At 44.4% G+C, this 14,925-nt stretch overlaps 1 protein-coding gene across 3 annotated transcripts in view; it reads left to right on the top strand.

Moving 5' to 3' along the window:
• The window catches only part of ARMH4 (armadillo like helical domain containing 4), a 73,275-nt gene that overhangs the window by 25,453 nt on the left and 32,897 nt on the right, over positions 1–14,925 (top strand). For all 3 annotated transcript variants that reach the window (XM_061462632.1, XM_061462630.1, XM_061462631.1), the window contains exon 5: positions 369–614. In XM_061462632.1, coding sequence (XP_061318616.1) covers positions 369–614 — 246 coding nt within the window. The remainder of the gene's footprint in view (positions 1–368; positions 615–14,925) is intronic.

Here is a 14,925-nt window from a genome sequence, read left to right as displayed (position 1 = left end):
TGGAAAGCAGCACCCTTGCAGAGTTGTGAAAGGCTTAATGAAAGTTAAACATAGAACCAACTTATTGCTGCCTCCAGGATTGGAAATCAGGGAAACAGTTCTCACTTTAGATGTAATTAGTTGAGCAGAAAGCACTATAGTTACGTATACTCAGGTATTTGTACACATGCACATGCTTTTTTATATTCTATTAGGAAGCAAAGTAACATTTTGTCCCAGTAATGCATTTGACAGTCTTTTCTGTTAGAAAACAGGCACAAGTTCATTCATTTGTTCTGCCTTTGGAAGTGGTGCTCACCCATAGAGATTTATGAACCTTCTGTCTTGTTGGATCTTTCCTGATGTTGCTTTTGTGTCTCCTTGGCCAGAGGGTGAGGAAGAGGATGAAGAGGAGGAAGATGAAGAAGAGGAGGAAGAGGAAGATGAGGAGGACAAAGACATAGATTTGATGGATGAAAGCATGGAGGGTGACACGGAGCTGCCAGGTTTCATGCTTCCAGGAGAGACCTCCCAGGAGCCCATAGCTGGACTGGAAAACCCTGTGGCCCAGCTGGCTGGGGTGTCCTACCAGGTTCCTGACACCATTGAGTGGGAGCAGCAGAACCAGGGTCTGGGTAAGACAAAATGCCCCTTTTTCCTTCACCCTTAGAAGAGGATATGTCTCCTGCTCTTCACTTTGCATGAGACAGTCCCTAGTGCCAGAAAGTCTCATGGGTTGGCTCTCAAGCTAAACACAGACTGGGCTCATTTCTGAGGAAAGCCCATCCACTAGTGGCAGCTGATCAAACTGGGATGGGTCCTAGGCAGTGTGATCTGAGTTTTCATTTTGGGGAGAGTTGTTCTTAATACTCCAGGTCTGCTCCTTTGTTCCCAGAGCTTAGTGTTGTCTTGCTTAATGGGTGAGAAATAAAGAACTTCTCAGGTGAGGGTCCAGCGGAAATTTCAGTTCCCTTTGCCTGAGATGAGTTAGTTCAAGGACACATCTTCTGAGGATAAAGCAACAGGGGAATTGCTGATCAGTCTGTTTGCTATCTCAGCAACATCTTTGTAAGCCCCACTTTTCTGGCATTTTTAAGGACTGTATGGTCCAGCCATGGGACCCTATGCTGGCAGTGTTAAGCAAGACAAACCTTCAGAGCCTCTATAAAGCTTTTTACAGTTTATCCCCACTGTACATATAGGCACTGTGTTTAATGACTGGACTAATTTATTCCACTTATAAAGAGCTAATCAGTGTTTATATGTGTGATGTCCCTCTGATGCAAGTCAAAGCTGGTGTGGCTTTGTGTTTTGCAGTGAGAGGCAGAGAGGCAGTGTTTTGCAGACTCTGGGGTATGTTGCCGCACACCAGACATCACATTGCACACCATAGAGGAAGATGGCACTGATATCTCTTTTCAGGAGTCTTTGTGCATTTAATATCCTAGGTAGGGTTGCTGATGTAATGCCATCAGCTTGAGTCCCTGGAGGGCTCTTGACAGTAGTTCTGTTCTGGAAGAGGGGGCAGGGCATTGCTGGTTTGTCTGAAAGGATGTCTGGAGACTGCTGAAGGTGCTATTTGTTTATGACGTTGGCTGTTGCCATGAACTCTGGGGCTATGTAGGAGGTTGTTCCTCAGGCACAGCTCTGTTCATAGCTGATGCAGGTCTGAACTAGAGTTATAGCTGTGTTTCCAGTCTTACTACCTTTGCTGCTGTAGGAAGAAGGTTGGGATAGGATATGCCTATCAGATATGTTGGTAAATGAGGCAGGTGAGAAAGCAGTGACGAGGCTGAAACTGTCCCTGGTGTGCAGTAAACCTCTCTGACTGCAGAGGCTGTAATAATTGTGCACAAAAAATAAGCAGGCCTGGGCTGTGAAATGGTGAGGAGCTTTAACACTCCTTGTGTAACAGCATCTGTATGAAAGTCCTTGCTCTAGCATAGAGCCATGCTGGAGGGTGCGCTTTGCAATAGCTGTTTTAAAGACCTGCTTCTGAACATACAGGTCTGGTTCAGTTTCTGATGTTTGATATTGCATTATCCTGCAACCTTCATCCTCTACTACCTTCTCTCTTTCTTAGATCTTGGGAAGGCCATCTTTCAAAAAATTTCAGACATGGAATAAATTGATTTTATGGCAAAAAGGATTTTTTTCTCCCTAACTTATGTTTTATTTAACCTTATGTAAATTGGAGGAGCCCCCTGTGAAGCCTGTCAAATTGGGTCAGCTGGAGAGCACCAAAGCCGTGCATGTGATTGACTGGACAGACACAAATTTCTGCATTGCCTGGAAGTGCATGGCTGGGTTATGTGTTACTAGATTTAAATGGTTTGGATTGCCTTTTATTTTTCAGCTGTTGCAGTCTGTAGAGGCAGCTGTGAGGGAGAGGATGAGGCTGTGGCTGAGCTGAGTTCATCTTTGGCAGTTAGATGGGATTTCTGTGCGATGATGTAGTAGGTGACAAATGAAGGGACATGGTGGGATCAGTCTCTCTGCTTGTGACTCACCCCTCTGATTCCACAAGGTAAAAACTTATGCAAAGAGCTGTATATTCTTTTTATATCTAGACAACCTTAATGGCCCTTTGGTACTGTTTCCTTCCCCATCTACAGTCCTCCTATGAGGAAGAGAGATTATTTATGTTTGAGAGGCACAAAGAAAACCAAGGGCTTGCATGAGCTCACACTAAAAATCTGAAGCCAAACAAGGAGCATATCCTAGGTTGAGGGAACCCAAAAGGTGTTGTCTGCTGGGAGTGCATGTGGAATGGGAGATGCTGTCATGTCTCCATGTAGTGCTGGACTCCCTTTCTCTGAGATGCTGCGGCAGTAGCGTACCCCTTCTACTCTTTCCAGTTTGTGCCAGGTGGGAGTTTCTGTCCTGGTGCATTGGCCCTGGGTGCATTGGCACATGCTGGGCTACTGCTGTGTCCATATCTGAGTCCAAACCTGACCTGGTTACATGTTTATGATATATATTAGGGAGAACAGGAAGGGTAGAAGAAGTGTATAGCTCATGTCAGCAGGAAGCAGATTGTTAAGAAACCCCCTGAATGTGACAGTAGGTCAGAAGACATGCCCATCTGCTTGAGCACCTGAAGAGACCAGACTCACTGTGAAGGGCTTGTAAAGCTTTAGATCTACTGGACACATGCACAGATTATTTATCTTTCAAACCCTTCAAGTGATATTCATTCCTCTGACATCTATTTTTTTTAAGTGCTTTTCTTCTAAAGCTAAAATCAACTTGACTGTAAGGCAGCTTCATAACCACTGGAGGGGGGAGCTGCAGTTCTGAATGCAGCTGGGTCAGGGGCACTGTGCTCCCACCTGCCTCAGCCTATGGCATGTGTCTGTGCAATCTAGGGGAGAGCTCTGTGCTTCCCTTACTTTGCCAAATAGTGCTGAGATGTGAGGAATTTCCCATCTTGTGCACATGAAATACGGTTTAGAAGGGGAAGTTGTTCTGCTTGACCTAGGACACAGTATAGGAAAGGAAGACCTGAAGAAAGATAATGGTACCCAACAGAGTACAAGATGAGGGTACGCCATCTAAAGCAGCAAACTTTTACAGTTGGCATTTTCCATTTTTAAAATACTTCATATATATGTCTTGCTCCTGGGGGTGCATCTCTCCTCTACCCTTCAGAATTTTGACATTTTATGCTGAAATCAATAGTACAGAAGAGCCTAGAAATATCGGACTAGCTACCTCAGGTCAGTTGTTACTGAGTTTGCTTAGTCTGATGGCTTGACACACTGCAAATCCCTAGAAAACAAGTAACTTGATCCACAAACAGCTTGACAGAGCAAGAGACAGTTTGGATTTTTGTAGTAGTGTCTTGGGTTCAGCAGTAGCAGTCATTTTTCTCCTTCTTGGTAGCTGGTGCAGTGCTGTGTTTTGACTTCCAGCCTGGGAACAGTGTTGGTGAAGCCGATGTTTTTGGTTGTTGCTAAGTGATGTTTACTCTGACTAAGGACTTTGTGAGGCTCATGCTCTGCCAGGGAGGAGGGGAAGCTGTGAGGAAGCAGAGACAGGACACCTGACCTGGGCTAGCCAGGGAGGTATTGCCCGGGGTGGGGGATAACTGGGAGTTACCCGGAAGGACACGGACTTCCGGGTGGGACTCGTTTCTTGGCCGGTGGTATCGTATTCTCTTCCCTTGTTATTTTCTCTTATCGTTGTTGTAGTTGATAGTAGCGGTGGTGATTTGTGTTGTACATTGGTTGCTGGACTGTTCTTGTCTCAACCCGTAGGAGTTGCACTCTTTCGATCCTCCTCCCCGTTCCTCTGGGAGCGGGGAAGGGGAGAAACTCGGGGAGAGGGGGGGGCCTCAATTGCTCTCAGCCCAGCACCACTCACTGGGAGCGAGTGAACAAGCTGTCTGGCTAGGGTTTAAACCATGACAAGTGGTCAGTGATGAAATGCTGGCGAAATAGAATCATTAAAAATGTCAATTTTGGGAAGTCAGCTGGACCAACATAAACTCCATCTGAGCAAAAGCAATATATAAGCACTAGTAATGAGGCTGTCAGTTTTACAGTCCATCAGCTGACTTTCTAGCCAGCAATATTTAGATTAAAAGTAAAGCAGAAGATTGGTATTTGTGCCTTTATAAAATAAAACTTGTTCCAAAAGCTGGTTTATGGCCTGTAGCTCTGGAGAAGGGATGTGGACCCGCTGGAGCAAGTCTAGAGGAGGGCCATGAAGATGCTCGGAGGGCTGGAGCACCTCTCCTATGGAGACAGGCTGAGAGAGCTGGTCTTGTTCAGGCTTGAAATGTCTCTGGGGAGATCTTAAGAGCAATTTCCGGTGCCTAAAGGGGCAACAAGAAAGCTGGAGAGGGATTTTTGACAAAGGCATATAGGGACAAGACAAGGGGGAATGCCTTTAAGATGAAAGAGGGTAGATTTAGATTAGATATCAGGAAGAAATTCTTCCCTGTGAGGGTAGTGAGGCACTGGCATAGGTTGTCCAGAGAAGCTGTGGCTGCCCCATCCCTGTTCAAGGCCGGGTTGGATGCGGCTTGGAGAAACCTGCTCTGGTGGAAGGTGTCCCTGCCCATGGCAGGGGGTTGAACTGGATGACCCTTAGGGTCCCTTCCAGCCCATTCTATGATTCTATGACTTTGACCTTTCTCTACTTGTTTCTTGATTTGTATGTAAGTTGTCTGTGGTAGGCAAACATTAACTGTTCAGAGAGCATCAGAGGGGTGGGAAACTTGGGATTTCTGGGAATGAATCAAAATAATTTTTCCCTGCTACCTCTTTTGTGATTAACTGTTTGTGCATTACAGGAAAACTGGAGTTGATTTAAATGGGTTCAAACCTAGTGAACAGTTTCTGGGTCCTTTACTTATTTCTCATGATTGTTAAAGTAGATACTCTTTGTTGCACACTTCCATGGCGATCAAATCCCTCTACTTCTGTTCTGCCAGTGCCTGCTGTGACTCTAGCCCCCTTCTTAAGAGTACTTAAGTGTCTGTGAGAATTCTTAATTTAGCAACCTTGAGCCAAGACACAGCAACTTAGCTTGAACTGTTGTGAGGACTTTGCAATGCAGTGTAAAAATGTCCCCAGGCTCCCAAACTATTTGTTAATGCCATAGTGCTTGCCTATCATCTATGTCCCAAGCTGAAGAACTCTTGCTGTCTGTAGCAAGAAAGCAGCAGGAGGTCTAGGGCAATTTACTAAGCCTTTAATTTTGGTGCCTTAGGGCATGCAGTAATTTGCTTTGTGCATTCAAAACATACTGAGTTGTTTGCAGTGACAATGACGTTTTTATCTTGAGGCATACGGGGTTGTGACTATTTGAATGTATGGTTCCAGTTATCTAAGTAGAGTTTGTTATGGTGGACTTCGTTTCTTTAAGATGTTGACTGAAACTATCAGGTGCTTATTGTAGGCCACCATTAATATAACAGTAGCAAACAGGAGAGGCTGATTTGTACCATAAACCTTAACAGAGGAAACCCCATTGTTATGCTCAAAATCTTGTTTTATGAGCAAAAAAGAGGCACACCTCATGTATATATAAACCCAAGAATTTATTGCTAATATATTTAAAATCTTAAGACTCTAATAATTATTAGTCCAGTTCTAATTATAACAGGAAAAGGAATACTAATGCAGTTAGGATTGTTGCACACACACCTTAGTTTCTGTGCTTTATCCTGGTGTTATGCTTGTCCTTGTTTCTGTGGGTGGTAAGGCATTATTCAGGTGTTTGTAGTGGGTCATCAATATCTGGGGTCTTTTAAGAGATTCAGTGTTCACATTAATGGTTTCTTCTTTCTTACTTTAGGTTCCATTTGAAGTAATTTTTGTATGTTTGTTATCGTGGTTTTGCAACTTGCTCTTTCTTCACTGGTCTGCAGTTCCATATTACATCTGAATTTACTATAAATGGTGGTTTTTATGTATGTTAGGTACTATTTTTTGTTCTCTTGTTTACCCTAAACCCATTTTTGTCCAGGTCTGTGTTTCTTTAGCCGATTATTGGTGTGTTGTTTATATCCACCTCTTTACGGAAATGGCAATACCATGTAAGAGGGCTTTTGTGGTTTTGGGGTAGCTTGTGACAAGTCACCTGAATTTCTGGATTTCGCATCTATTGTTATACGTATCCATCAACCCGTGAAGATACTCCACACAGTGGAGCTTGGATCATCCCTGTAAATGGGAGTTAAAGATTAAGAAAGTGTGACAATGTAATTTTCAACAAGTAGCTTCCAAAATATAAACCATGCCTGCATTTCACATATTTTTGTGTGTAGGATCTTAGTTCTTACAATAATGGAAGGTCATAGTACTTAAGGTACTTAAGTAATGACAAGGCACTTGCATAATAAACACCCTTTTTGAATGTTTTTTTTTTTATGGCTATTTGCAGCTTTGAGTAGTTACAGAGGAAATAGCTCTAGCTGTATTGCAGATCTGTGGTTTCAAATAATACTGCATAAATCATATAATGGGTGCCACTGGTTAATGATTGTAAGGCAGAGTAGCAGAAGCAGAGTTGTGAAAGATGCCAAATAATTGAATATTTGTCATTTTTACAGGAAGTTGGGATTAATGCTTTTATGGGCAAAAATAGCCAGCATTAGGAAGACAGAAGCTGAGAGTTAGACGTTAGTAGTATGTTCTTTAATCACTGCCCAAAATGGATCTCATTTAAGTACTGTTACAACTTGTGTTACTGGAACATCAGAGTGCCTTTTAATCTTTAATGCATTTATCTTCTTAATTACCCTGGAAAGGGTATCCTTGTTTCAAGTTTCAACGGTGGTAAGCAAAACCACCAAGAGGCCAAGTGACACCACTGGTTTCATGAGGGAGCCTTTAGCAGAGTAAGGATTTAAGCTAGGAGAATTAAAATAGTGGGGGGGGCATTTCATGGACATGAGTACCTGCATTTCTCCCTGGGAAGAGAGCAAAGGATCACATAGAAAGTCACCATCCCAGCAGAACGGGCTGAGTCCATAGAAATCCCAGGTGAGACAGGCTGGCAGGAGCCAGGATCAGGAGCAGAGCCAGTAAATTTTTATTCCTGATTCAAAGTGTAACTGCCTGCAGCAGTCTTGCCCTCTGTAGCTTTGCCCCATACGTGTTTCTGGGAGTTTTGTATTAAAATTGTTGTCCAAGCAAGGTCTTATTATTTTTCCTGTCTTTCTGGGTGCTCCAAATAATGTATACAGTTCCTTGCTAGCTCCCCTTTCCCCTCCTGAGCAGTAATAAAGCTCCCATCATAAATCTGTGCCAAAATCAAGTTTCCATTCCTTGTGAGGGTTGTGTACTCTCTTTGGAATGACTTCTTTTTTATCTGTTTTAAGAGATTGTTTGTGGTTGTGTCTTAATCCTGGAATGGGCTTATGTTTGATCAGGTTTGCCTTGTCAAAGGAAATTTTACATCCACCTGCCTGTAAACAGCAACAGTCCCCGGCAGCTTGATGTGACATACACTGTTGTAATGACAGAGCAGCTCCCAGGAGAGAACAATTTACATCAGTGGTGGCTTTTTCTTTTCACTAACTTTTATCCCAAAGCGTTTGGGAACTCTGTCTCTTTTCCTCTTTAATATTGCTTCTTCCTTTGGCCTGACTTATTCCTACTTCTGCTCTGAGGCCAGCTGAGATAACAAACCTTGCAGACCAATCCTGCACATGTGCTGCAGCATGGTGTTTGGTAGCATGGTGAAAAGCAGCCCCATGCCTTGTGCTGGAACTTTGGACAATGGGACCTTCCCAGGAGATGCAGAACTTGGACAAGTCTGAGCTCCATTGTCCTGTCCTACTGTCCTACTCTTACCTTTCTTCATCCAGCACAAGACTGCTGTGCCCTCATGAGCGAGGGCCATGCATTTTGAATGGGAGGAGCTGACAGTGTATCTGTTCTGCTGTGAATTGGGATGAGGAGGTTCAAGCCACGGAGCATGAACCACCAATGCATGGGATCACATCCTTCCTCTTGGACTCTTGTCCTTTAAGCAGAAATCAAGACCAAAGGAAGGGAATAGAGATGAGTAAAGCAGAAGATTAGAGGGTGTTTTAGTGATTTACAGCTCTGAAAGCAAGTAGCTATCAGAAACAGGTGAAATAAAGCTGTTACGGTAGAAAAAATTGTATATGCTTGCAATTTATCCAAAGGAAGGGAAAAACAGCAGGAGCCTTTCTATATGGAAACTTCCAGCAGGGAACTTGGGCTGATATTTTAGCCTGATAGTTTTGGTGGAGTATGTTGAGAAACAGCAGCACTGTAAGATCCTCAGATACATTACTTTGAAATAGCAGCTTTTCCATGAGGTTTATGCATCCAGTTAAACCTGTATAATAGGAAGACTGGCTAAGCCCGTTTGTTAAGAGCCTGTAAGTGCTGCCTCCAGGAGTTCCTCAGGTTTGGCTCTGCCTTTCCTCTCTCTGCCTGCAAAGAAGATGGGATCCCGTCAGACAAGGTGTTAAACTGGAGACTATTGCTGGGGGGAAAGAAGAGGTCCTGTCCATTCACAGCATTTCTGCCTCTTTTCTTCAGTTTGGAGCGAGGTGGTGTGAAGCCACAGAACAATTCACTGTCAGTTTGTGGAAGGAGAGGGGGGACATTGGTCACTATGGTTGGCATTGTTCAGTATGAGAGGCCACAGCTGAGGTCTGGCTGATGGGTGGACATTTCCAGTGAATGGTGGGAGGCAGAGGGCTGCTGTCACTCCTGCATGCCCTAGTCGTCACTACCCTGCCATGCAAAAATCTCCTGAAATACCTGCAGGGAGGGAGCAGCAGCTTCTGTGGTAGAAATGGCTGTTTCCACCATCTGGGACAGGGGAGCTTTTGGTGATGTTTGTGTGTGGAGAGCGTTAGGGAAGCTGCGCTGAACAGAACTGAAGTCTGTGCCATTGGTTACCTACAGTTTGCCTGGCAGACTGTGTTCATGGTATACCATGGCTGAGCAAATTCACACTTCTCAGATTGCAGGGGGGCATGGAAAGGAAGCCTGCAGCATCAAACTCCTGGGCTTTCCAGAGTAGGACTCCTTCTAAGAGGGTTTTTGCCAGCACCTCCAGTTGCTCTTGTTGGCCCAAGAAAGCAAAGTCGGAAAATTCAAGCACATGGCTGAGTGCTTTTGGCCTTCTCCAGCTGTCTGGCTCTATTTATCCATTTTCTACAGCCTTTAGATGTAGGATGTGTCTACCTTGGAGGATGGCTTGGCATTTGCTGCTCCAAGTAATTTATCTCGTTTTTTCGCCTTGATTAAAGGATAGGGTCCGTTAGCTTGTGCAGAGCTCTGTGCTGTGAGGGCTGGACTGCATCTGCTAACCAAGCACCATCTGGGTTTCTGCACAGTGCAGTGAGGCAGGCATCCTTCTAGACTGCCAATTGCTTTGGTACTGTCTGTCTGTCCCCATGTTTGTCAGCCCTACTGTAATACAAATTGTAGTGATTTTGCTCTCTTTTTAATCTGCAATAATCCTGTTTTTCCTCATGTCTGCAATTCCAGTGTACACACTATCACATCTCGGTGTGCTTTGCCTCTTCTGTCCTTCAGTTTATATATGTCAGAAAACTTGGCTCCATTTAGACAGAGGAGATGGTTTTCAGCCCTCTCTCCCTATGGATTTTAGTAATTACTTAGCTTGATTGAAGAACACAGGCAGGGCAGTAGCTTTCCCTGGGTGAGAATTATTAATTTTTCTTTTATGTGCCAGTCTGGATGTCTTTATGTTGGAGAAATCACATGTATTTTCTAACAGTGATCTATACTATGGTGCAAAAGATAGGTTTTGTTTTAATGGCATTTCAGCCCTCAAAAAAAAAAAAGCAAACTGGAGTGAGGGAAAGTGAAGGTTCATTGGCCTTGAATTGCCTCTGTCTTTCTGGGGATTTGTGTTGCAGGCTGATCTTTTGGGTTAAAATGTTGGCTCCATTGCAGAGCTGGTAAGAGAAAAACAGAAGAAAAGAGCTCATTGCGACAAGTAGCAGGGAGAGAGAGGGGAATTTATTGAGATAATAGTTTTAAAATATTTGTTTCTAATGAAAATGTTGGTATGCTTTCTCTCTGCTTGGGCAGTGCAAACCGCAAATGCCTGATACTAAACCTTCCTACCCTCTGGCATTTGCTCAAATTAAGGATCAAAGGAGATCAGGGTTCCCTCCTGGAAGGATGCTCCCTTGATATGTATACAAGTCCAGCTCTGCCTGAGAGTAAATTAGGAACATATATTGGAAATAAGTAAATTGCTCATATTTTGACTGACAATAAAATAATTGCCTCAAACCCCCAGCAACTGTTGTTTTGTAAAAATGCTGGGTGTCAGCATTAATTGTAGAGAGGAGTTGATACAGCAAAAATTACTAGAGTATTCTACTTGCCTTTTTTCCTCCTTTTTTTTTTTCTTTTTTTTCTTTTTTTCCTTTATTTTGAATAGCTCTAGTCACCCAGCCTCATCCAAGCCTGGGATGTAATAAAGGGTTTCAGGACAGCTGTTTCCTGGTCACCTATAATTTATTTTAGTACACTGGCAACACCATCATTGCTTGAAGCTTTATTAATGTGAAGTGAAGCCAAGAGTTTCTCCAGCTTTATTCCTTTTCTGGGTTGCTTTCCCCACATCCCCTGTTGCCCTCAGCCTGTTGAGACTGGCCTTCTCATGCAGGTATTTGCATGGTCTGGTTTTGCAGGAGTGGGTGCTCAGCTTCCTACTTGTTTTTAGCAAGGGGCTTAATGCAATCACTGGGGCTGAGCTCTATGCTCCTGGCCACCCATTCTGCAGCCATTATATGTTTCCCCAGGGGATCCCCTGTTTTGTTTAGCAGTTTTACATGCTGTGCTTCTGTCACTATCCCTGTAAGATGGATTTGGTGCATACATCATACCAGCTTATAGATGCCCATGCCAGGGCAGTCCAGATGCTGCTCCAAGCTCCCTGTCAGGAACCCAGCCCTGGCACACTTAACATTGCAATGGCCCTTCTGCACTTCTGCTGCGTGTGTGAGTATGCTGGCATTTCTCTTTGCATGCTTCAGGACAGGTCTTACACCAGTGGAGGATTTCAAAGGCCTCTCAATGGCTGCACCATACCATCCCGTGGGACTGCTCCCTCTTCAGTTGCCCTGATTTTGTTTCCTTTCATGCAGTGGTTCCATAAACCCATACTTGAGCACATGCTTTGGTTTAGCTTTGAGGGGAAATCTTGGTTTCTGCCCTTCCAGTGTAGGCAGAAGCTGTTTTTACCTTGTATAAATGGGGGTCACCTTTGCCCTGCTCAGTTCTGGCTTTCCTTCCAAACGTCAGTAAGCAAGCTCTGGAAAATGATGAGGTAGGATTCAGTATGAATATTCTGTCAGGAAAATATCTTCTTCTTGGGTTTTGTTATTTTCTGTAAGACCTGGTTAAGTACAGTCTCTATTTTTTGTTGGGTAGAAGATCAAATATAGAATCATAGAATAATTAGGGTTGGAAAGAACCTTAAGATCATCAAGTTCCAACCCCCCTGCCATGGGCAGGGACACCTCACACTAAACCATGTCACCCAAGGCTCTGTCCAACCTGGCCTTGAACACTGCCAGGGATGGAGCATTCACAACCTCCCTGGGGAACCCATTCCAGTGCCTCACCACCCTAAACAGTAAAGAACTTCCTCCTTATATCCAATCTAAACTTCCCCTGTTAAAGTTTTAACCCATTACCCCTTGTCCTGTCACTACAGTCCCTAATGAAGAGTCCCTCCCCAGCATCCCTATAGGCCCCCTTCAGATACTGGAAGGCTGCTATGAGGTCTCCACGCAGCTTTCTCTTCTCCAGGCTGAACAACCCCAACTTCCTCAGCCTCTCTTCATACGGGAGGTGCTCCAGTCCCCTGATCATCCTCGTGGCCCTTCTCTGGACTTGTTCCAACAGTTCCATGTCCTTTTGATGTTGAGGACACCAGAACTGCACACAATACTCCAGGTGAGGTCTCACAAGAGCAGAGTAGAGGGACAGGATCACCTCCTTCGACCTGCTGGTCACGCTCCTTTTGATGCAGCCCAGGATACGGTTGGCTTTCTGGGCTGCAAGCACACACTGAAGCCAGCTCATGTTCATTTTCTCATCGACCAACACCCCCAAGTCCTTCTCCTCAGGGCTGCTCTGAATCCCTTCTCTGCCCAACCTGTAGCTGTGCCTGGCATTGCTCTGACCAAGTAGTATTAGATTAAAATATAGTATTAGGTCAAATTAATAGCCTCAATGAAGCAGTGCTTTCGGGATACATGTGCTCTGTAAGCAGAACATGTTCTTGTGAGTGCTATTTATGTAGGCTAGATTTTAAGTCAGATAATATGTTTTTGATTTGGAAGATGTTTTGAAGTTTAGCACGAAAGGATATAGTCCTCCAATAGACGTCTGCTGCCTTTAAATATGTACAGCTGCGTAATATCTGGGCTGGAGGTAGGTTTGTTTGCCAGACAGAATGCAGGTCCATACTTCTGTACCCTTCGCTGTCTTTATTGTAGCCAGCAAGTGTGTTCCTGATTGCAGCCTTCCTGGGAGACCTGTGTGGTCTTGTGCCTCAGGCTTATGTCAAGTTACAGTGCGTTAGCTGAAGCACAGTAGCTGGTTGTGCACATGGGCTTAGTCTGCAGTGACCTTAAGGTGACGTGCAATTGCCTGGCCACAGCAACACAAGCTAAGCTAGGTCAGAGCACCGTAAGTTTCCCCTAGGTTGGGAATGTGCCTGTGGCTTGTCTGTTTGGCTCAGGTATTTTGCACTGACCTCTTAAGTCGCAGTTTGCAGTGACTCTATGGTGAGTGAACCCTGTTCAGCCAGATGTTGTATGCTCCAGTACAATTGCTGTATGGAGCAGGAGAAGCAGTTTGTTAATTTAGCAGATTGTTCATTTAACTTCTACTAGGCAGAAGCAAGCCAGGAGCATTTTTTGCTAAGGTGCATGTCTTAATGGAGCAGATCAAGTCAGAATCTCAGCTAGCAAACCCAAGCATTCTTCTGGTGACTGGTCTGATGGAGGCTCTGGTCCCACAGTCTTGGAGCTGCTGTGAGGTCTGTGAAGACCCTTCTCTGGGATTGTGAACCATTTTGCTTCATGCTTGGCAGGACTGAATCACTGCCCTCCCCCCCATGTTTGATTTTAAAGTGCTGCAGGTGGGCTGTGACAGCATCAAAGAGACAGAAATGCCTTCAGAGACAGCACAGGGCTTGGGATGTAGTTGCATTGCTCCTTTCCCGGGTGCTGCAGGGGATCCTGTCCCTGGGGATGTCTCCTGGAGCTGTCACTGCAGCTGGTGGGAGCTTCTGGGACAGTGCATAAACAGGGACTGCCACTGGTGCTGCAACACCATCCCTCCAAACCAGAGCTGGCATATCTGAATCAGAGACATCTGCTGTAGGGAAAGCACACTTAATGGTACTAATTGACAGCAGCAGTGATTAGTTATTAAAGTTTGATTAGTCGCTACTGTTTGGGCTTTGAAGTTAAATATGAGGGCTTAAAAAACAGTGGGACTCTTAATACATGCTGAATTGCTTCAAGTTCCTGCCAGCAGTGACACTGGATATATTACATAATGTGGGTGGCAGAAGAGTCTTCTTGTCCTCATTTACCTGTGACAAACCAGGAGAGGTCTTGAGGGTGCTGGAGTCCCTCTTCATGGGCTGACAACTCAGTTGCTTCCTTCCTCTGCTCTGTACTGCTTCAAACCAGCCTTTACTAATAGGGCTACCAGGTGATGAATACTGGATCCATCCTACCCTGTCTGAGGCCCTGGGTAGTGATGCAGAGGTTTTCTTCACAGTCACTCTTGAGTTCGGGATGGCTGGATGTTAACGCTTACAGTAAATATCTGCTGAGTCATGGAAGAAAACAGGACTTATGCCTGGGCGAATAGGAAAGCACAGATTATGTTTCTGAAAGAGATCCTGGAGAAAATCTTGGGTAGAGTCAAGTTCTAGGGGAAAATTTAGGCTGAGAATTATTTTTATTGTTAATTCTAGACTGTTTGGCTGGTGAACTGGGGACTCTTGGAAAAGAGTCAAACTTAAAGTAAATCTTCTGCTCCAATTTCTTATGAGAGGAAGGGAAGGATGATACAGTAGGAACACTGGTTTGGTGGGATGCAGGAGAACAAAGGAACAGAGAGAAAAATAACCATCATTTTGAACCTAAAACTTTGTGCCATTCTGCCCGTGTGCTCATCTCGAAAAAGATACAGCAGAGCTGGAAAAGGTATGTGGAAGAAGAATGATAACCAAAGAGTAACCAAAAGGATAAAATAGCAAGAATAACCAGAGGATAAATGTGATTCTTTGCAAGGAATGACTATACAGACCTCACCAAGGCTGGTAAAATCACAAGGGGTATTGAGCAGCAGAGAGTGATTGTTGCCTGATACCTGACCTGGAGAGCATCACGTGAAACAGGCAGGATGAGGCAAGTTCATAACACATTACACAAGACTT

Source organism: Pezoporus flaviventris, unplaced genomic scaffold (genome assembly GCF_033815535.1).
Source record: "Pezoporus flaviventris isolate CSIRO_AGI_PZ_B2104156 unplaced genomic scaffold, CSIRO_AGI_Pfla_v1 ptg000035l, whole genome shotgun sequence".
NCBI lineage: Eukaryota > Metazoa > Chordata > Aves > Psittaciformes > Psittacidae > Pezoporus > Pezoporus flaviventris.
Note: the sequence above shows the minus strand (reverse complement) of the source record. Positions and strands in the feature narration are given on the sequence as shown.